Raw genomic sequence first — 22,165 nt, 5'->3', positions numbered from 1 at the left:
GTATTTATAACATGGGGGGCACTGTATTTATAACATGGGGGGCTGTATTTATAACATGGGGGCCGTATTTATAACATGGGGGCTGTATTTATAACATGGGGGGCTGTATTTATAACATGGGGGGCTGTATTTATAACATGGGGGCTGTATTTATAACATGGGGGGCTGTATTTATAACATGAGGGGCTGTATTTATAACATGGGGGCTGTATTTATAACATGGAGGGCACTGTATTAAGACTATGTAAAATATATAAGGCTGTATAAGGATTGCTAACAGGAGCTAAGAGAATGGGCTTGAATTGTATTGCTTATAACAGACTAGCACAGAAGACTATACTGAACCGCAGTGGCAGCATACATAATTGATACTGTTTCCAATTCTAATTGAAAACTTATTTACCTTAATAATAATGTCTCCTCCCCGTCTTCCAGGTTTGATCGCCGGAGAGTGGGGGGGTCTGCATGCTCCAGCGATGGACTCGGCCGTGCTAGTGAACGAGTCCTGGCCCAACGCCTCGCTCCCTTCCTCCTCCTCCTCCACTAGCCCCTTCTCTGGCCTGGACCTCCTGTTCCACCTCAAGCCCCTCTTCATCCCCCTGTATGCCCTGCTGGTGCTGGTGGCCTGCACGGGGAACCTGCTCCTCATCCTTCTCATCGCGCTCACCAAGAAGCTGCACAGCACCACCAACTTCCTCATCGGGAACCTGGCGGCAGCCGACCTGGTCATGTGTCTGTTCTGCGTGCCGCTCACCGCGACCTACGCCTTCGAGCCGCGCGGCTGGCTCTTCGGCAGCTTCACGTGCCACTTCGTCGGGCTCATGCAGGCTGCCACGGTGCTGGTGGCGGTCCTCTCACTCACTGCCATCGCGGTCGACCGCTACGTTGTCGTGGCGTACCCAATCCGCAGGAGGGCTGGCCGTCGCCACTGCCTCTACCTGGTGGGGGCCATCTGGCTGGTTTCCCTGGTTCTCTCGACCCCCACCTCCCTCCATACCACCCACCTGGACCTGAGAGCAGCGGGGCACGACATGGCCATCTGCGAGGAGTTCTGGCAGGACCAGGAGAGGGAGCGGCTCGTCTACTCCTGCTCCCTGCTCCTGCTCTCCTACCTCATCCCCCTCTCGGCCATCTCCATCTCTTACTGCGCCATCACTCGCCACCTCCGGAAGAGGAGCGTCCCCGGAGCAGCCCCTTCCTCGAACCAGGAGCGCTGGGCCCGCAAGAAGCACAAGACCTTCCGGCTCCTGCTGGTCTCCGTGCTCTCCTTCGCCCTGTGCTGGCTGCCCTTGCAGGTGGTCAACCTGATCGTGGACCTGGACGCGGACTTCACCATCCTGGATAAGAGCTACGTCAATGTGGTACAGGTCTCCTGCCACCTGGTGGCCATGAGCTCCGCCTGCTACAACCCCTTCATCTACGCCTCGCTCCACGAGAAGTTCAGCTTCCACCTGGGCAGGTACTTCTCTCGGGGGCACCAGGGCAGCACGCAGAGCCGGGGGGGCAGGGGCAGCAGTACTCTCACGCACACCCACACCCTGACCTCCCATCGAATCCCCCAGATACACACCTGCTTCACCATGGAGGACATCCCCACCGACAAGCTGGTGCTGGAGAGGCGCTTCTCCTTCCACTAGCCAGAGACTTTCAGGCCATCTCTGGGGTGTCATTGAGAAACATGTGGACTGCGCCCCTCTCTAAATTGATAAAGTGGGAAGGATCTCTCTTAGTGGTCCCATTAAAAAGAATGTTTACCTTGCAGAGGACATGGCGCTGGTTACAGCAGGCCTTTAGGATTTCATTGGGATAACAGCACGGCACGCCAGCCTGTTGCTGGATGCCTGATTCCGGTTGATGGCAGTGGCACTGACTTTCTTCCTTCCAGAAAAAGGAAAGACCATGTGATAGTTGTAATCTGAGGAGGCCTCATCAGTCTAGTGTTCTTGGAGAGAAGTGTCTCTCTCATTACAACACAAACCTCAACCCCCTCTGGGATTTTATCCAGCGCAGTTTGTGCTTGCAAATGCAACGCTCCTGATGGAGTGTGCCAGGGCCACGTGATTCCCAGATTCCATGAGCATCGCATCAGCCTGGATGGCACTGGTTCTATGAGACTGCAAGTCTGCCAGGTCGTTGATCTGAACAGTGACACGTGGCCATCCCTTAAACCCTCCATACTGGAGAAAATCTGCATCCTCCAGACTGCTTGTCGTGAAATACAAGTCATTAGAAAATGGCAAAATCTGAGGGAGCAATCTCATTGGCCAACCAGTGCAACTGTGTCACCCCACCAGGACAGCGTGTAACTTTTAGAACCATTCGGCTGATTCACTTGATGACCAATTCACTTTGGGAGGAGTGAAGCTAGGTGAAAGCGTGGTAAAGCATAGGGAAGCATTGTAAAGCCTAGAGGTATGATAAAGCAGATTAGAAGACATGTTAATCTATGGTAAATGCATAGCCACTGGGAAAGCAAAGGGTTAACTGCTCAATGAGTGAGCGTCTATACCCAGGTAAACTCCATATCAAATCCACAACCTGGAACAAAGTTATGGTCCAGATCATTTCAGTTGGTTGTATTTGTTTTTAACAATGTAATTCAGTTCAGTGTAGCTACGTTTAGTTCATGTGCCTGTATTTTGAAATGTGTCTCAGACACACATGGGAGCGCTCCCTTTAAGAGCAGTCAGTGACTACCGATACACGATCAATGTTAATGTAATTGATCAGCCCAGTGTTGTTCACAGTGCTTGATAATCTATAGAAGAACGCTGCGCTATTACTGTAATGTATTTTAATAAATGTCTGTTCAGCGTACACTCTTACTAAACTAGATTGTGATGTTTGCAGCGTGTTTTGATAGTTTTCTGCTCACTGCTCAGTGCTTTGTGTGACTTTTTGAGTTTGTGTTGTGAGCCCTGTGTTGAGTGATCCTCTGGAAGCATGCAAACGAGCACTGTAGAACTGGTTTCAACTCCTGTGTAAAAATACAGAATAAACATCATGTTTTAATCTAGATGATTGTTTCCAAGCTGTTTTGTTATATTTATTTAAAATGAAAGGCATACCGTCTGCCTATCATAGAGGTTGCTAACACTTGTGTGGTCAGGGAAATATCACACCACACAGCGTCTCAGCAATCTGACTAAGAGCCTGTCCTGCACACCACACAGCGTCTCAGCAATCTGATTAAGAGCCTGTCCTGCACACCACACAGCGTCTCAGCAATCTGATTAAGAGCCTGTCCTGCACACCACACAGCGTCTCAGCAATCTGATTAAGAGCCTGTCCTGCACACCACACAGCGTCTCAGCAAACTGATTAAGAGCCTGTCCTGCACACCACACAGCGTCTCAGCACTCTGATTAAGAGCCTGTCCTGCACACCACACAACGTCTCAGCAAACCGATTAAGAGCCTGTCCTGCACACCACACAGCGTCTCAGCAACCTTTATTTTAAGAGGCAGTCTTTTAGTTAACTGTCATTTTACACCATCACCACCTTTACAACCAATCAGATCGCTCCATTGCCGTGGGACAGGCCTCGATAAACTGTGGCTTTTGATTTCTGCCGTGTCGGCAGGCCTTGTCGTTTATTAGGATTCCTAATACCCGTCACTCAAAAACAAATTCTCTTAAACAACTAGCTTAGGAACATGTCAGCAGATAATGGGTTTTATTTGCTAGTTAATAGTAACTAATAGAGCTGTTCATTTTTTGAGAGATTGATTTTTTTAACGCACGTTAATCGCACTCCTTTGTCTTGTCCCTCTCAGCATACCGGAATTCATTTCCTGCGGCACCATTTCAATACAATGCCTCTGAACAGTCTGCACTGTCCCTGTGTGTAATGTAAGCTCTGAATCAGCGCAGGGTTAATGAACTCTTAAAATCAAGCTGTACAGAGCTGGTTTACATCAGCATTTGCAATCACCAGCCTTGTCGATGGAGCGTGTTATGCGTGGGTATGGCGTTTTGCTGCCTGTGAGAATTGAGTAAAACTCATATCATATCAAGTTGTTAATTATTTTTGCTGAACTGCCTGGAACCTCACAAGATTCAATAGGTCTGTGCCTCCTTAATATAGCAATTCATGATCAATGCTGAGGTGTAACTTCTTGTTATCTGGGTTTCTGCTGACCTTGGTGAAGTGAAGAAGAAAGGCAGATGTTAACTGTTAATGTGTTTTGTCTCACACCATGTATCACGTCAGGGAAATGAGACCAGGCTTGGTCAAGGAAATGACATTAGCTAGCTGTATATCTGTGCTGTACACAATCATTTCTTTACCCATACATGCAATCTCTGTGCCATGAGAGAGCAGAAACACCATCGCTGTCGCCATGGCAGCTCAGACAACATCTTGAGGCCAGGGCGGGGCTCAGATTCTATCTGCTGAGACCCAAGACTGGCTGATTATTTTTAAAAAGAAAACGAACCTTATGGGAGCGCCTTGTTACCCTGTTCAGAACATTTCACTGACTGCAGAGTCTTTCCCATTTGCTTCACTATGATGCATTATAAATAAATAGTAGAGAAATCACTGCCTACCGCTAACAAAGTCTACAAAGGTGGTGGCGGCGCTGTGCAATTCAGTGGTTCTGTACAGAGTAGCAATAGCAGCACCGTGGCCACTACTGTGCCATTGGTAGAATGGGACCATGGAATCCCAACTATACCCTTTACAAATGATCTACAATGGCAATGCAGACACACAGACAGAGGCACAATGCTTACAGCAGTCACAGCAAATGCAAGTGGGTTAGAAGAGTTTCCTTCTATCCCCTATTACCCTGCGATACTAACTCGGATTTCTAACCCTTAGAAACTCTGACAGGAGGCTTGATGATCCCTCAGCGCTCAAGTGTCCCTCCCTCCCTCCCTCCTCTCAGCACCCCCAGACCCCTCACTCTGAGAGGAGGCTTGACGATTCCTTCGCGCTCAAGTGTCCCTCCCTCCCTCCCTCCCTCCTCTCACCACCCACAGACCCCTCACTCTGAGAGGAGGCTTGATGATCCCTCAGCGCTCAAGTGTCTCTCTCAATCACTGGACACCAAGGGCTGCAAATCCTTTCTTTAGTGGATAGGTTCAGTATATATGAAAGCCATAACAGCACTGTACCAAAAAGAAACATTGCAATAATGCAATTCAGCACAAAGACTCTGAGGCCTCATATGTATAAACACTAAAAGGAAATAAGGGTACTGACAAATGTTTCATCTAAACTCTTTATCAATGTCTTCAAACTCATAGAATGACTTCTAGAAGAAACTTTTGCCATCAAATGTAGCACTAGGGAGTTTCGTAGTTCGATTCTATAAATATGTTAAATATGCAGAGTGATTGCACTGTGTTTGCATACTGCACTGCACCTGCAGAGCGATTACACTGTGTTTGCATACTGCACTGCACCTGCAGAGTGATTGCACCGTGTTTGTATACTGCACTGCACCTGCAGAACGATTGCACTGTGTTTGTATACTGCACTGCACCTGCAGAGCGATTGCCCTGTGTTTGTATACTGCACTGCACCTGCAGAACGATTGCACTGTGTTTGTATACTGCACTGTACCTGCAGAGCGATTGCACTGTGTTTGCATACTGCACTGCACCTGCAGAGCGATTGCCCTGTGTTTGTATACTGCACTGCACCTGCAGAACGATTGCACTGTGTTTGTATACTGCACTGCACCTGCAGAGCGATTGCCCTGTGTTTGTATACTGCACTGCACCTGCAGAACGATTGCACTGTGTTTGTATACTGCACTGCACCTGCAGAGCAATTGCACTGTGTTTGCATACTGCACTGCACCTGCAGAGCGATTGCACTGTGTTTGTATACTGCACTGCACCTGCAGAGCGATTGCCCTGTGTTTGTATACTGCACTGCACCTGCAGAGCGATTGCCCTGTGTTTGTATACTGCACTGCACCTGCAGAGCAATTACACTGTGTTTGTATACTGCACTGCACCTGCGGAGCGATTGCCCTGTGTTTGTATACTGCACTGCACCTGCGGAGCGATTGCACTGTGTTTGTATACTGCACTGCACCTGCGGAGCGATTGCACTGTGTTTGTATACTGCACTGCACCTGCGGAGCGATTGCACTGTGTTTGTATACTGCACTGCACCTGCGGAGCGATTACACTGTGTTTGTATACTGCACTGCACCTGCGGAGCGATTGCACTGTGTTTGTATACTGCACTGCACCTGCGGAGCGATTGCACTGTGTTTGTATACTGCACTGCACCTGCGGAGCGATTACACTGTGTTTGTATACTGCACTGCACCTGCGGAGCGATTACACTGTGTTTGTATACTGCACTGCACCTGCGGAGCGATTACACTGTGTTTGTATACTGCACTGCACCTGCGGAGCGATTGAACTGTGTTTGTATACTGCACTGCACCTGCGGAGCGATTGCACTGTGTTTGTATACTGCACTGCACCTGCGGAGCGATTGCACTGTGTTTGTATACTGCACTGCACCTGCGGAGCGATTGCACTGTGTTTGTATACTGCACTGCACCTGCAGAGCGATTGCACTGTGTTTGTATACTGCACTGCACCTGCAGAGCGATTGCACTGTGTTTGTATACTGCACTGCACCTGCGGAGCGATTGCACTGTGTTTGTATACTGCACTGCACCTGCGGAGCGATTGAACTGTGTTTGTATACTGCACTGCACCTGCGGAGCGATTGCACTGTGTTTGTATACTGCACTGCACCTGCGGAGCGATTACACTGTGTTTGTATACTGCACTGCACCTGCGGAGCGATTACACTGTGCTGTAATGTAATCCCTGCAAAGAGCCGCCTGGCACAGGGCAGGGTCCCTCACTGCACCACACTGGCTGGCAAGCTGGGTTGTACTGGTATGTTTGCACATGATAATAATAAATAATAATAATAATAATAATAATAATAATAATAATAATAATAATAATAATAATAATAATAGTAAAAAGTGTGCATGATCAGTCAAAACTTTAGTAAAATAAGTTTCTTTTAGTATTACTACATTTCCCTGAAACTACCAGTGTGCTTTTCTCCAGATTCTTGGTGTTTTTACAGTGAAAGCCAGCCTCATTTCCAGCTCAGGATTGAGGTGCACGAGATGGAAATGGAAGCCAAGCCCTCCACAGATCATCTGTCTGTCCCATGGAGGGCAGAGTCCTGGGTCTGAAATCCATAATTTCTCCAAGTTTGGTGAAAAAAAAGAAAAAGCCTGGGGCTGTGTAATTGTCCACTCGGTACAGGATGGCTGGGATTTAATGATCCCTAATGGAGAGTGGGAGATGGGCTCTGCTTGAAAATAATAATGGGCTAGAATTGCACAGCATTATTTTTTGAATAATCAGAATCAAGCTAATACGCGATTGCATAAGAAGCTTGTATTAAAACACTTTTTTTTTTTTTTTACTCTGAAAGGCAGGATATTTAAATGCCAGTGACACTTGATGTGCTGCTGTGGAAATCAGGTTTCAATTCACATCAGCACTGAGGGATATTTCCCTTGCCGGAATCTGAGCAGTTTCCAGGATGCTGCTTTTAGTTTTTACAATCCATTTTATTATTCTTTTTTTTATAAGAAAACTTTACTAAGGTAAGTCTGCCGTTGACTTTGCTTTCACTGTGTTTATTATACTGTGTATTTTACCATAACTTCCTCTCAGATAGGGCTGTGCTGACTTTAAAACAAGGAACGCTGTCCTCCCCTCAGTTTACAACCTGGGGACGCCAATCCTGATATCAGCGCCGCGGACGACAGGAAAACAATCTTCCACTCACCTTTAAAAGACTCTGTGCACAAGCGTAAACGTGAGGGAGGACAGCTCTTCTGGTTTCAAATCAATACGTTATGAATGGATTTATTGAATACTGGACAATAAATGCTTCTTAAAGGCAATTCTGAGTACGAGTAACAAGTAGCAGCACAGCCCTGCTAGCCACACTTTAAAACCTGAATTAAATAAAAATATCTCCAGTGTGATTTGGACTCCCTGCACCCAGGCAGTAACATGCATGTACCAGTGGGGTTTCTGCATGAAAAAACTCAATCAGTGACCTTGCACACCGCACACCACTGTACAAGAGAGCCAGGCTCGTCCTCATTCGTGGTGTTTGAGCTTCGAAGCTCCTGTCATCTCATCTCATCCACAGGGGCACAATCCGTAACGATATATATATATGTTTTTATATAGCGTCTTTCATAGTGGACCACCATCACAAAGCGCTTTACAGAGGTAGGCTGTGAACTGTGCATTATATGCAGAGTCACTTACAACAGGGCATTGATTGAACATCTCATCCACAGGATGGAGCACAAGGAGGTGAAGTGGCTTGCTCAGGGTCACACAGTGAGTCAGTCAGGGGCTGAGGTGAGATTTGAACCTGTGACCTTGACCCAGTGATTTTTTATATATATATATATATATATATATATATATATATATATATATATATATATATAGTAAACTTTTTATGAAAAGATTTCAAACTCTATTGATAGTGAGAGTCGCAGCTGTTTGCTGAGATTCGGTGCATTTTCCCAGATCAAACAAAACCCTCGTCTGATCTCAGGACAGCGATATGGATCAGCTGTGCCTCAAGGGCTCTTTTGAAATGTCAGTTTCACAAGCTGATATTTTGTTATTGACTCTGTTTAAATTGTACTGATGTGTATCGCAATGGCATTTGTGTTTTTTACCCGCTGATCTGAACAGCTCTTAATTCATATTTATTATTCTGCAGCGGAGCCCAGACTACCTCTGAATGAAATCTTTCCAGACGGCAGTACAGAGGATGTGGAGACTGGGTCCCAGTACAGGGGACGAGGAGACTGGGTCCCAGTACAGAGGATGTGGAGACTGGGTCCCAGTACAGAGGACGAGGAGACTGGGTCCCAGTACAGGGGACGAGGAGACTGGGTCCCAGTACAGAGGACGAGGAGACTGGGTCCCAGTACAGAGGATGTGGAGGCTGGGTCCCAGTACAGAGGACGAGGAGACTGGGTCCCTGTACAGAGGATGTGGAGACTGGGTCCCAGTACAGAGGACGAGGAGACTGGGTCCCAGTACAGAGGATGTGGAGACTGGGTCCCAGTACAGAGGATGTGGAGACTGGGTCCCAGTACAGAGGATGTGGAGACTGGGTCCCAGTACAGGGGACGAAGAGACTGGGTCCCAGTACAGGGGATGAGACTGGTGCCCAGTAAAGCAAATGGGGAGCTTCACCAGTTCTCAGGACAGTGCCTGGTGGAGATTCCAGTATAAAAGGGACACCTTTGTCTACTTGAGCGCTTGACTGTTCTTGAAGCCCATGTGTTAATTGCAGTGTGCTCACTCTGCCACTTCTGTGAATTTGAAAATCAATCCCTGCTGGATTCTTCTGGGGCAGGATCACAATCAATTTACAAACAAAAACAGCTTAACCTGAACAGCCACTGTCACTGAATTAGCATGCTTGAAAAAATCAAGGGCTCGGGCTCTCAGCACATTCATTACCACTACATCTGCTGTGAATTAATCACAGGGAGCTGAAGACAGCTGGCCTGCTGAACCTTCGCAAAGCAGTGCTGCTGGTTTCCATGGGAATGAGTGTGTGTGTGTATAGAGGGGTGTGTGTATAGAGGGGTGTGTGTGTGTGAGTGTACAGAGGGATGTGTGTGTGTAGAGGTGTTTGTGTATAGAGGGGTGTGTGTATAGAGGGGTGTGTGTGTGAGAGTGTACAGAGGGATGTGTGTGTGTAGAGGTGTTTGTGTATAGAGGGGTGTGTGTATAGAGGGGTGTGTGTATAGAGGGGTGTGTGTGTGTGTGTGTATAGAGGGGTGTGTGTATAGAGGGGTGTGTGTATACAGGGGTGTGTGTGTGAGTGTGTATAGAGGGATGTGTGTGTATAGAGGGGTAGAGGGGTGTGTGTGTGAGAGTGTACAGATGGATGTGTGTGTATAGAGGGGTGTGTGTATAGAGGGGAGTGTGTATAGAGGGGTGTGTGTGTATAGAGTGTACAGAGGGGTGTGTGTGTGAGGGTGTGTGTGATGTCTGTACACACAGGGTCCTTGTGTAGTACACATGTCTCCCCACAGGGGTGATCTGTACAGAGAGAGTGTATAGAGGGGTGTGTGTGTAGAGGGGTGTGTGTGTATAGAGGGGTGTGTGTGTAGAGGTGTTTGTGTATAGAGGGGTGTGTGTATAGAGGGGTGTGTGTATAGAGGGGGTGTGTATGTGTGAGTGTGTACAGAGGGGTGTGTGTGTGTAGAGGTGTGTGTGTATAGAGGTGTGTGTGTATAGAGGGGTGTGTGTATAGAGGGGTGTGTGTGTGAGAGTGTACAGAGGGATGTGTGTGTGTAGAGGTGTTTGTGTATAGAGGTGTTTGTGTATAGAGGGGTGTGTGTATACAGGGGTGTGTGTGTGAGAGTGTACAGAGGGATGTGTGTGTGTAGAGGTGTTTGTGTATAGAGGGGTGTGTGTATAGAGGGGTGTGTGTATAGAGGGGTGTGTGTGTGAGAGTGTACAGAGGGATGTGTGTGTATAGAGGGGTGTGTGTATAGAGGGGTGTGTGTATAGAGGGGTGTGTGTGAGAGTGTACAGAGGGGTGTGTGTGTGTAGAGGTGTTTGTGTATAGAGGGGTGTGTGTATAGAGGGGTGTGTGTGTGAGAGTGTACAGAGGGATGTGTGTGTGTAGAGGTGTTTGTGTATAGAGGGGTGTGTGTATAGAGGGGTGTGTGTATAGAGGGGTGTGTGTGTGAGAGTGTACAGAGGGATGTGTGTGTGTAGAGGTGTTTGTGTATAGAGGGGTGTGTGTATAGAGGGGTGTGTGTGTGAGAGTGTACAGAGGGATGTGTGTGTGTAGAGGGTGTTTGTGTATAGAGGGGTGTGTGTATAGAGGGGTGTGTGTGTGAGAGTGTACAGAGGGATGTGTGTGTGTAGAGGGATGTGTGTGTATAGAGGGGTGTGTGTATAGAGGGGTGTGTGTGTGAGAGTGTACAGAGGGATGTGTGTGTGTAGAGGTGTTTGTGTATAGAGGGGTGTGTGTATAGAGGGGTGTGTGTGTGAGAGGGTACAGAGGGGTGTGTGTGTGTAGAGGTGTTTGTGTATAGAGGGGTGTGTGTATAGAGGGGTGTGTGTGTGAGAGTGGGTGTGTGTGTGTAGAGTGTGTGTATAGAGGGGTGTGTGTATAGAGGGGTGTGTGTGTAGAGTGGGATGTGTGTGTATAGAGGGTGTGTGTATAGAGGGGTGTGTGTGTGAGAGTGTACAGAGGGATGTGTGTGTGTAGAGTGTATGTGTGTGTATAGAGGGGTGTGTGTATAGAGGGGTGTGTGTGTGAGAGTGTACAGAGGGATGTGTGTGTGTAGAGGTGTTTGTGTATAGAGGGGTGTGTGTATAGAGGGGTGTGTGTATAGAGGGGTGTGTGTGTGAGAGTGTACAGAGGGATGTGTGTGTATGCAACAGAGGTTGTTGGTTGTGTCCCGACACACACATCCCCCCACACAGGGTGTGTTCCCCCACCCCACACATGTGGTTGTGTCGAGGTGGTCTCCCCACACACACAGGGTCCCCCCACACAATGGGTGTGGGGGTGTGTGGAACACATGGGTGTGTTGTTTAGAGTTGTGTCCCCCAGATGTCCCACACACCCCCCCAGGGGTGGGTGTGTGTGTACAGACACACATCCCCCCCAATAGCTCCCCAGGGGGTGTGTGTACAGAGGGGGTGGGGGTGTGTCTCCCTACCACACACACACAGGGTCCCCCCACCCCCACACACACAACATCTCCCCCAGGTGTCTCCCCCACCTCACCCCCACACATGTCTGTACGGGGGTGGGGGGTGTGTGTAGACACATCTCCCCCCGTACAGATGGTGTCTCCCCCACCCCACACACAGAGGGGGTGGGGGTGTCTCTTGTTGTACAGACATGTTGTCGCCGTACACACATCTCCCCCACCCCACACACATCTCCCCAGGGGGGTGTGACACACACAGGGTCTCCCCCACCACACAGAGGGGGGTCTGCGTACACACATGTCTCCCCCACCCCCACATGGGGTGTGTGCACCCCCAGGGGGTGGGGGTCCCCCACCCAACACACAATTTCGTAACCACCCACACGCCCCCCCACCCCCCACAGCTGGGGTCTCCCCCCACACACAGGTCTCCCCCACCCCCCACACACATCGCCCCACCCCACACACGGTCTAGTAGGGGGTGTGTGTACCCCCAGGGGTTGGGGTCTCCCCCCCCCCCCAGGGGGTGGGTCTCCCCCCACAGAGGGTCTCCCCCACCCCCCACACACATCTCCCCCCACACACAGGGGGTGGGTGTACCACCCCCACACACATCTCCCCCCCACAGATGGTGGTGGGGTGTGTGTAGAGGGGGTGGGGGTGTCTGTAGGGGGGGGGTGTGTGTACAGAGGGGTGGTTTGTGTTGTAGGGGTTGTGTCTCCCCCGAGGGGGTGGGGGGTGTCCCCCACCCCCACACTCGGTTTGTCCAGACACACATGGGGTGTGGTGTAGAGGGGGTCTCCCCACACTGTCCACGACATGGTGTCTCCCCCCCCCACAGGGGGTGTACCCAAGAGGGGGTGGGTACAGACATGGGTGGTGTTTTTGTACCCACACAACGGGGGTCCCCCCAGGGTTGGAGGGTGGTGACCACACATGTCTGGGGGTGTGTGTACACATCTGGGGGTGTGTACACAGGGGGTCCCCCCACCCCCACACACATGGGTCCCCCCCCCACACATGTGTCCCCCAGAGGGGTTGGGGTGTGTGTCACAGAGGGGTGTGGGGTGTACAGAGGTGGGGGTGTGTGTACCCCAGGGGTGGGGGTCCCCCCACACGGTGTCTCCCCCACCCCACACACATGTGTGTAGAGGGTGTGTGGGTGTGTCCCCCACACACATGTCCGACCCCCTCCCAGAGTGGGGGTGGGGGTGTCTCCCCCAGAGGTAGGGTGGGGGTGTACAGAGGGGTGGGGGTGTGTGTAGAGGGGGTGTGGGGTGTGTGTACAGGTGGGGTGTGTGTACACACAGGGTGGTGGGTGTGTGTCCCCCATCGGGGGGTGGGTGTGTACAGGGATGGGTGTGTGTGTGTGTAGAGGGGGTGGGGGTGTGTGTGCACTTCTGTCCGGTCCACGGCTATCACAAGGAATCTCTTCCTTTGACTCCGCTGCAATCCAGCTTGTTCCCAGCATTCCCGTCAGCATGTGAAGTGCTGTTTACTCCGTATGCGCTTCTGTTATTAATTGCTGTATATAAACAGACAATACAACAGGGAATGGTTTTTGCACACAGAAAATGGCAGCCAGTGTTTTTATTTTGACTAAATGACACACTTGTGTCACTATTGAAAAAACATGTCTTTGTGTACCAAGAATTTCATGATTATAATAATGCTTTGGTTACAAAGGCCTTTTCTCTAGATTAGCTCAGTATAAGCGACCTGGAACTGCTTTGAGACTTGTGTGATGTGAAATCATTGCAATCCAATGTTATTGATGTAGAATGATTCATGTTTCGTAAACCTTTATTTCATTAGACTCTGCACTGAAACAGAATACAAAATACAATTATTTTGAAATGTACTCAACCTCCCAGGCAGTACTAAAGACTCTCGCTTCACAATGGCTTGTTAATTATTCTACATATCTGTCTAATTGGACGTGCAGGAGCTGCTCTGAGCTACTAATTGCCAGTTCTATATTCAGCAATTGCTACTAATTGACTGTTTACTACAAAAGACAGATGCAAAGAGAGGGCGAAAGACACACTGAACCGGTAAGCTAATGGAAATCCTAATAAGTGACGATTAATATGTTAACCCTTCAATTCACACTGCAGACCAGCGCTTTCTTTATCTAACCACTGAGCTCCTCAAACCCACTGCCTTCCACACTGCAGCCCAGCGCTTTCTTTATCTAACCACTGAGCTCCTCAAACCCACTGCCTTCCACACTGCAGCCCAGCGCTTTCTTTATCTAACCACTGAGCTCCTCAAACCCACTGCCTTCCACACTGCAGCCCAGCGCTTTCTTTATCTAACCACTGAGCTCCTCAAACCCACTGCCTTCCACACTGCAGCCCAGCGCTTTCTTTATCTAACCACTGAGCTACTCAAACTCACTGCCTTCCACACTGCAGCCCAGCGCTCTAACCACTGAGCTCCTCAAACCCACTGCCTTCCACACTGCAGCCCAGCGCTTTCTTTATCTAACCACTGAGCTCCTCAAACCCACTGCCTTCCACACTGCAGCTCAGCGCTTTCTTTATCTAACCACTGAGCTCCTCAAACCCACTGCCTTCCACACTGCAGCCCAGCGCTTTCTTTATCTAACCACTGAGCTCCTCAAACCCACTGCCTTCCACACTGCAGCCCAGCGCTTTCTTTATCTAACCACTGAGCTCCTCAAACCCACTGCCTTCCACACTGCAGCCCAGCACTTTCTTTATCTAACCACTGAGCTCCTCAAACCCACTGCCTTCCACACTGCAGCCCAGCGCTTTCTTTATCTAACCACTGAGCTCCTCAAACCCACTGCAGCCCAGCGCTTTCTTTATCTAACCACTGAGCTCCTCAAACCCACTGCCTTCCACACTGCAGCCCAGCTGCCTTCCACACTTTATCTAACCACTGAGCTCCTCAAACCCACTGCCTTCCACACTGCAGCCCAGCGCTTTCTTTATCTAACCACTGAGCTCCTCAAACCCACTGCCTTCCACACTGCAGCCCAGCGCTTTCTTTATCTAACCACTGAGCTCCTCAAACCCACTGCCTTCCACACTGCAGCCCAGCGCTTTCTTTCTCTAACCACTGAGCTCCTCAAACCCACTGCCTTCCACACTGCAGCCCAGCGCTTTCTTTATCTAACCACTGAGCTCCTCAAACCCACTGCCTTCCACACTGCAGCCCAGCGCTTTCTTTATCTAACCACTGAGCTCCTCAAACCCACTGCCTTCCACACTGCAGCCCAGCGCTTTCTTTATCTAACCACTGAGCTCCTCAAACCCACTGCCTGCCACACTGCAGCCCAGCGCTTTCTTTATCTAACCACTGAGCTCCTCAAACCCACTGCCTGCCACACTGCAGCCCAGCGCTTTCTTTATCTAACCACTGAGCTCCTCAAACCCACTGCCTTCCACACTGTAGCCCAGCGCTTTCTTTATCTAACCACTGAGCCTGTCATGCATGTGGACCGTTGGCTCATGGAGTGCTATTTTATTTTATTTTATTTTTTTATTTAGTGCCCAATTATTTTTCTTCCAAATACAAAATGTCCAATTCCATCCCCTCAGAGCAGCAACTCCTCCCAACAGCCATGAAAACTGAAGGTGAATGGGCAATCCCACTGCAATCCTTCAATCCCACTGTAATCCTTCAATCCCACTGCAATCCTCCAGTCCCACTGCAATCCTTCAATCCCACTGCAGTCCTTCAATCCACTGCAATCCTCCAATCCACTGTAATCCTTAAATCTACTGCAATCCTCTAATCCCACTGCAATCCTTCAATCCCACTGCAATCCTTAAATCTACTGCAATCCTTCCATCCACTGCAGTCCTTCAATCCCACTGCAGTCCTTAAATCTACTGCAATCCTCCAATCCCACTGCAATCCTTCAATCCCATTGCAATCCTCCAATCCCACAGCAATCCTTCAATCCCACTGCAATCCTTCAATCCCACTGCAATCCTTCAATCCCACTGCAATCCTCCAATCCACTGTAATCCTTAAATCTACTGCAATCCTCTAATCCCACTGCAATCCTTCAATCCCACTGCAATCCTTAAATCTACTGCAATCCTTCCATCCACTGCAGTCCTTCAATCCCACTGCAGTCCTTAAATCTACTGCAATCCTCCAATCCCACTGCAATCCTTCAATCCACTGCGATCCTTCAATCCCACTGCAATCCTTCAATCCCACTGCAATCCTTCAATCCACTGCAATCCTCCAATCCACTGTAATCCTTAAATCTACTGCAATCCTCTAATCCCACTGCAATCCTTCAATCCTACTGCAATCCTTAAATCTACTGCAATCCTTCCATCCACTGCAGTCCTTCAATCCCACTGCAGTCCTTAAATCTGCTGCAATCCTCCAATCCCACTGCAATCCTTCAATCCCACTGCAATCCTTCAATCCCACTGCAATCCTCCAATCCCACTGCAATCCTTCAATCCACTGCGATCCTTCAATCCCACTGCAATCCTTCAATCCACTGCAGTCCTTTAATCCCACTGCAATCCTTCAATCCACTGCAATCCTTCAATCCCACTGCAATCCTCCAATCCCACTGCAATCCTTCAATCCACTGCAATCCTTCAATCCCACTGCAATCCTTCAATCCACTGCATCCTTCAATCCCAGTGGAAAGAGTAAAAAAAATATATAGCACAGTAAAGAACAGGTAAGCGTTGTTATTAAAAACAAAACGTGGCACATCACGCTACTGTAAACTCATGTTATAACCATGGGAAAAACTGCTGAATTACCATGCACATTTACCATGGCACAGTGTATAAGGGACAACACAACACAGTGTCCAAACCCTTTTTTGAGCTTTTTCAGTGTTTGAAAGAGCACATTCGTTTAATATGTCTGGTAGCTAATGAAGGAAGCAGAAGCAGCAACAGAAAGAGATGGAGGAGAACACACGTAACAGACAGCGCACCAAACAGCCACGAGATTGAATTGTGAGAGAACGCAGGTGTGTAGAGAAGCGACCCTGTGAAACAGAATGGCAGCAGTAAGAGCCGAGAGGATGGAGATTAATCATGTCTGCGGAGTTCCTTATAATGCAATCTCCAGACAGAATGCAGCAGTGCGAGCGGCGAGGATCACGGACGGAGAAGATCCTCTGTGTCGAGAACTCGTGTTCTCCAAGTATTCCTTATGGTTCAGAGTTTTTGAAATATTTTCTTGCTGTTTTATTGTGAATCGCTTTGTGATGATTTGGTAATGAAAGGAGCATTATGAAAACACATTGAGCCATGCCTTGTGGACATTATGGAGGGGGAAGAACATAACTGGACATTCTAAATTTGGGAGAAAATCAGGGGTAAAATAAATGGCTCCACTAAATTAAAAATAAAATATAATTGAACTGCAGCTGCACTTCCGTGCATCTGAAACAACACTTCACAACGACTTCACAATCCCATGACGTGTGACGATTACCTGTTTCTGAGGTCGACTGTCACTTCACTACGCGACTAAGTCGTCTAGTCAGTGCTACCCCTAGCAAGTTACACAGGACCCACAAATTTGTTGAGTCGGGACTAAAGAGATCCGAGTCATGTATGATCAATGACGTGGCAAGATAACCCATTCCCTGACCCTAACCCTAACCCTAACCCATTCCCATTCCCTAACCCTAACCCTAACCCTAAGCGATCCTTCAAGAAGCTGCTTGATGAGATTCTGGGATCAATAAGCTACTAACAACCAAACGAGCAAGATGGGCCGAATGGCCTCCTCTCGTTTGTAAACTTTCTTATGTTCTTATGATTCCCTAATACATTCCCATTCCCTAACCCTAACCTGGTTTCTGAGTTGCTCTTAAGGTTGGTTAGGGTCAACTTTGCCAACTCCTTTTAAGATTGCAAGGCTGAATGAATGAGAGATGGGGAAAATGTTTCAAAAGCCTCTGGTGAAGACACTTTAAAAAGGAATACAGTGTGCCAGACAGTAGCAGCTCAGAGCAGCCAGCAGTGCAGACGCAGCAGAACTGTTAATAATCAGCAGATTGAGAGGCTGGATAATCACGTCTCAGAGGCTCTGGGAATAGGCCTGCGGAGGCACAGCTCCCGACTCAATCAGCCCTTTCTCTCAGGACAGGAATTAAAAGCACCACAATCCGCTGTTTCAATTCTCATTATGAGCTGTGAGCTTCTGTGTACTTGTGGGCAGTTTGGCTGAGTGGCAGAGAGGAAAGAAATCTGGATTTTTTTTGCGCAAGCCTTAATGTGCAAGTGAACAGCTCCTATCCCATGTGCTGTAAGGGATCTCTTCCTCAGTTAATAACACTGACATCAGCACAAGCCCGGCCCGGAGCGCTGCACTGCACAGCCTGCTCTTGGGTTGAATGGCACGACGTTCTCTTTGAACCGTGTGGTTATCACTATGTGTCCGACCCTCGCCTCTCCATTCAGTTCAATGGGCAGAGGTGCCAAGCCATTCGAGTGTGTGAAGCAAACCCCAGCGAGGAGAGGAGAGAGAGCAGTCCTATACAGAACCAGCGACACGTCCGGGAGGGTAGAACCAGGCCATGAAGGGAGCAGGGGAAAGGAGACCCTTAACACTGCCCACTTCAAGATCGTCAACTGTTCCGAAGGAGAGGGCAGCTGAACGAGGTAAAGCCAGCGAAGCAGCAATGCCAATTAACAGCAGGCTTGGGGAAGAGACTGTGGGAGCTTTCACCAGCTCCACGGAGCTCTTCAACAAATCACCTTGAGAGTCGGTGCTGAGCAGACAGGGTCAGTGCTGAGAACACACAGAGTGTGAAGAGCAGAGCGCTTCGTGTTGATCATTAGTGAGGATCAAAGCTGACAGGTCAGTGCAGATCTGCTCAGATAGAGAGAACCCTGGTTTCAGCGAATAACACAGAGAAACAGACTTCCAATCTAAACAGCTGAAATTACTTATTTAGTATCGTTTAGTACTTCTAAATTCACATGCATCACAAACAAAAATATGTTGCACAGAACTAAAAACCCAAAACGCTGCGATGCCCTTGAAACCTACTAGGGGTGTGTGGCGCTCATGGCTGGAGTGTGAGGAGGAAGAGGAGGGCAGGCTTCATGCTCTTTCTCTTCTGAGATTGAGCTTCTCAAGCACTGTGTTTTTGTCGGCTGGACTGAGCGTGGATCAGGTTGAATCTGACAGGGTGTGGTAAGAATAGTTTTACACAAGCATTGTTTTCCAGCGTACGTATTACAGCACTTGCTGACGCAGAGACTTTAAACAGTGTGGCCCAGCCAGCAGTGACTGCCACAGAGTTTGCATTCAACACCAGACTGCAAGACTGACTTAAAATAAGAAACGGAGAACTGCTTGTAATACAAAACGGGTCTGACAGTGTAACACCTCCCCCTCCTCCGCCTCAATGCTTTTGCGGAGGTTTCAAGTCATTTATTTTTTCACTGGTTTTATTTGCTGCCCTCTCCTGGAGACATAACAGTACTACAGCTAGGTAATCTCCAGAACGAGCTTGCACTGCCCTCTCCTGGACGCACTGAGGTATTGCATAAAGGTAAAAAAAAAAAAAAAAAAAAAAAAAACAGTGCACAAAGGATTCAAGTTAAATCAAAACATATATATATATTTCTTTTCTAAATCAATACACTCTTTTTTTCCAAAATTTTTACATCATTACATTACATTGTTTTCAGAATATTTTAATTTCAAGTCCCCCCCCTCCTCCAAAAAAAGAAGTGTATTTGGAATGTCCGTCCCGAGACAAGCGCCTCATTGTAACATTTGACGTCGACACCCCCTTCGTCCCGCCCTCTCTCCCCGCCCCGCCAGGGGTCTGGAGCAAACCTCGTCACCTCCCCCCGCCCTGCTCTCCCAGTGGATGGGGGCGTCACCTTTCCCCACCCCCTTCCTCGCCCCAAAGGAGCGGGGTGAACCTCGTCAAACCTCGTCACCCCCCCCGCCCCCCTCTCCCCCAACTCCCCAACCTCGTCACCTCCCCCCGCCACCCTCTCCCCAACCTCGTCACCTCCCCCTGTCCGTCCGTCCCTTCCTCTCCCCAAACCAAACGTCGTCACCCCCCCGCCCTCTCTCCCGCAAACCGGCTCGTCAGAGGGAACCTCCTGCAAAGGCAGTGGACCCCGGGGAGCGTCACCTCCCACTTTCCGCCCTCCCCGATCCTCTCCCCAAACCTCGGCAGCCAACCCCGCTCGCCCGTCCTCTCCCCAAACCCTTCACCCAACCTCGTCCCCTCCCCCCCTCTCCCCTCGCTCTCCCCAAACCCTCGTCCCTCTGGGAACCCCCTCGCCCCGTCCTGGGAGAGGGGTTTGGAGCAGTGGAGGGGGGCGGGAGAGGGGTTTGGAGCAGTGGAGAGGGGTTTGGAGCAGTGGAGGGGGGCGGGGAGGTTTGGAAACCTCATCCCAAACCCGTCGTCCCTCCCCAAACCTCGTCACCTCCCCCCTCCCCCCTCTCCCCAAACCTCGTCACCTCCCCCCCCCAGTCCCCCTCTCCCCAACCTCGTCACCTCCCCCGCGGGCCCTCTCGCCCAGTGGGCGGGACCCCTTCGCCCCCCTCCCCCAAACCCCTTCAGTAGGTCCCCACCTCGTAGGCGGGAGAGGGGTTTGGAGCAGTGGAGGGGAGGGGGGCGGGAGAGGGGTTTGGAGCAGTGGAGGGGGTTCCTCTCCTAGAGGGTCCTCTCCCCAAACCTCGTCACCTCCCCCCCGGCCCTCTCCCCAAACCTCGGCACCTCCCCCCCTCGCCCGCCGGGGTCCTCCCCCAACCTCGTCACCTCTCCCTTCCTCGCCCCGTCCTCTCTCCCCAAACCTCGTCACCTCCCCCCGCCCCCTCTCCCCAAACCCTTCACCTCCCCCCTCGCCCCGTCCTGGTCCCCCAAACCTCGTCACCTCCCCCCCCCTACTCTCCCCAAACCTCGTCACCTCCCCCAAAACCTCGTCACCTCCCCCCCCCCCTCTCCCCAAACCTCGTTCAACCTCCCCAAACCTCGTCCCGTCACTCTCCCCAAAACCTCCGTCACCCTCCCCCCGCCCTCCGGACCCCCCAACCCTTCCCCAAACCCTCGTCCCTCCGCCCCTCCCTCTCCCCAAAACCTCGTTCACCTCTCCAGTTCCTCGCCCCCCTCCTCTCCCCACAAGTCGTCACCTCCCTCGCCCCTCCTCTCCCCAAAACCTCGTCACCTCCCTCCGCCCCCTTCCTCCCCAAACCTCTGTCCCCGTCCTCTCCCTCTCCCTTGTTGGAGCGGGGCAGGAGAGGGGTTTGGAGCAGTGGAGGGGGGCGGGAGAGGGGTTTGGAGCAGTGGAGGGGGGCGGGAGAGGGGTTTGGAGCAGTGGAGGGGGGCGGGAGAGGGGTTTGGAGCAGTGGAGGGGTCGCACCTCCCGTCCCGCCCTCTCTCGTGGAACCTGGTCGTGGAGGCTCCCTTAGGGAAGGAGGACGTCGTCTCCTCCCCCTTCCTCCCCCCGCCCTCTCCCCAAACCTCGTCACCTCCCCCTTCCCGGGCCCTCCCTTTCCCCAAACCTCGTCACCTCCCCCCGCCCTTTCCCCAACCTCGAAACCACTCCCCCCGCCCTCTCCCCCAAACCTCGTCATTGAGCCCCCGGCCCTCTCCCCAAACCCCTAGTGGAGGGGGGCGGGAGAGGGGTTTGGAGCAGTGGAGGGGGGCGGGAGAGGGGTTTGGAGCAGTGGAGGGTTTGGAGGCAGCGTCCGCGAGAGTGGGTTTTGACCCCGCCTCCGGCCTCCCCCAAACCTCGAGACCTCTTGGAGCACCTCCCGTCGCCCTCTCCTCTCGTTCAACCCTCGTCACCTCGGGAAGGTCCCGCCCGCTCCTCTCCCCAAACCTCGTCACCTCCCCCCGCCCGCCCCGGAGAGGGGTCTTGGAGTAACCTGGAGGGGGGGGGGAGCCCCCCTCTTTGGAGCAGTGGCGAGAGGGGCGGTCCCGGGAGAGGGTTTTCCCCCAGTGGAGAGGGAAAACCTCGTCACCTCCCCCCTTGGAGCCTGGAGGAGGGCGGGAGTCTCCCCAAACTCGTCTCACCTCTACCCGTTGGAGGGGGGCGGGAGAGGGGTTTGGAGCAGTGGAGGGGGGCGGGAGAGGGGTACCGCGGGGAGATCTAAACCTCGTCACGCGTCCCCCCCGGGGGGCTCGGAGAGGGGTTTCCACTGCTCCCCTAAACCTCGAGGCTCCCCCCGCCCCCTTTTGGAGTAACCTCGGCACCTCCCCGGGAGCCCTCTCCCCAAACCTCGTCACCTTTGGAGCTCCTCCCAGCAAACCTCAGTACCTCCCCCGCCCTCCTCTCCTCAAACCTCGGTTTGGAGCACCTCCCCCGGGCCCCTGTAGCCCTCTCCCCTCTCCCAAACCTCGTCACCTCTCCCTTTCTTCGTGGAGGGTCCTCTCCCCAAACCTGGTTTGGAGCAGCTCCCCCCCCTTCTCCCCAAACCTCGAGCACCTGTAG

General features: G+C 51.0%; 2 protein-coding genes across 2 annotated transcripts; both read left to right on the top strand.

The window, feature by feature from the left end:
• Positions 1-457: 457 nt before the first annotated feature.
• LOC121330301 (prolactin-releasing peptide receptor-like) lies at positions 458-3,360 on the top strand. Its single transcript, XM_041276717.1, has one exon. The coding sequence runs from the start codon at positions 477-479 to the stop codon at positions 1,635-1,637; it is 1,161 nt and encodes a 386-aa protein (XP_041132651.1). The 5' UTR covers positions 458-476; the 3' UTR covers positions 1,638-3,360.
• Positions 3,361-18,735: 15,375 nt separating this feature from the next.
• LOC121329709 (leucine-rich repeat extensin-like protein 5) lies at positions 18,736-22,165 on the top strand. The gene is made up of 4 exons (XM_041275406.1): positions 18,736-18,899; positions 19,536-20,291; positions 20,392-21,594; positions 21,916-22,165. The coding sequence occupies exons 1-4, from the start codon at positions 18,736-18,738 to the stop codon at positions 22,163-22,165; spliced, it is 2,373 nt and encodes a 790-aa protein (XP_041131340.1).

This window comes from Polyodon spathula, chromosome 17, assembly GCF_017654505.1.
Source record: "Polyodon spathula isolate WHYD16114869_AA chromosome 17, ASM1765450v1, whole genome shotgun sequence".
NCBI lineage: Eukaryota > Metazoa > Chordata > Actinopteri > Acipenseriformes > Polyodontidae > Polyodon > Polyodon spathula.
The sequence above is the reverse complement of the archived record's forward strand: the minus strand, read 5'-3'. Positions and strand labels throughout refer to the sequence as shown.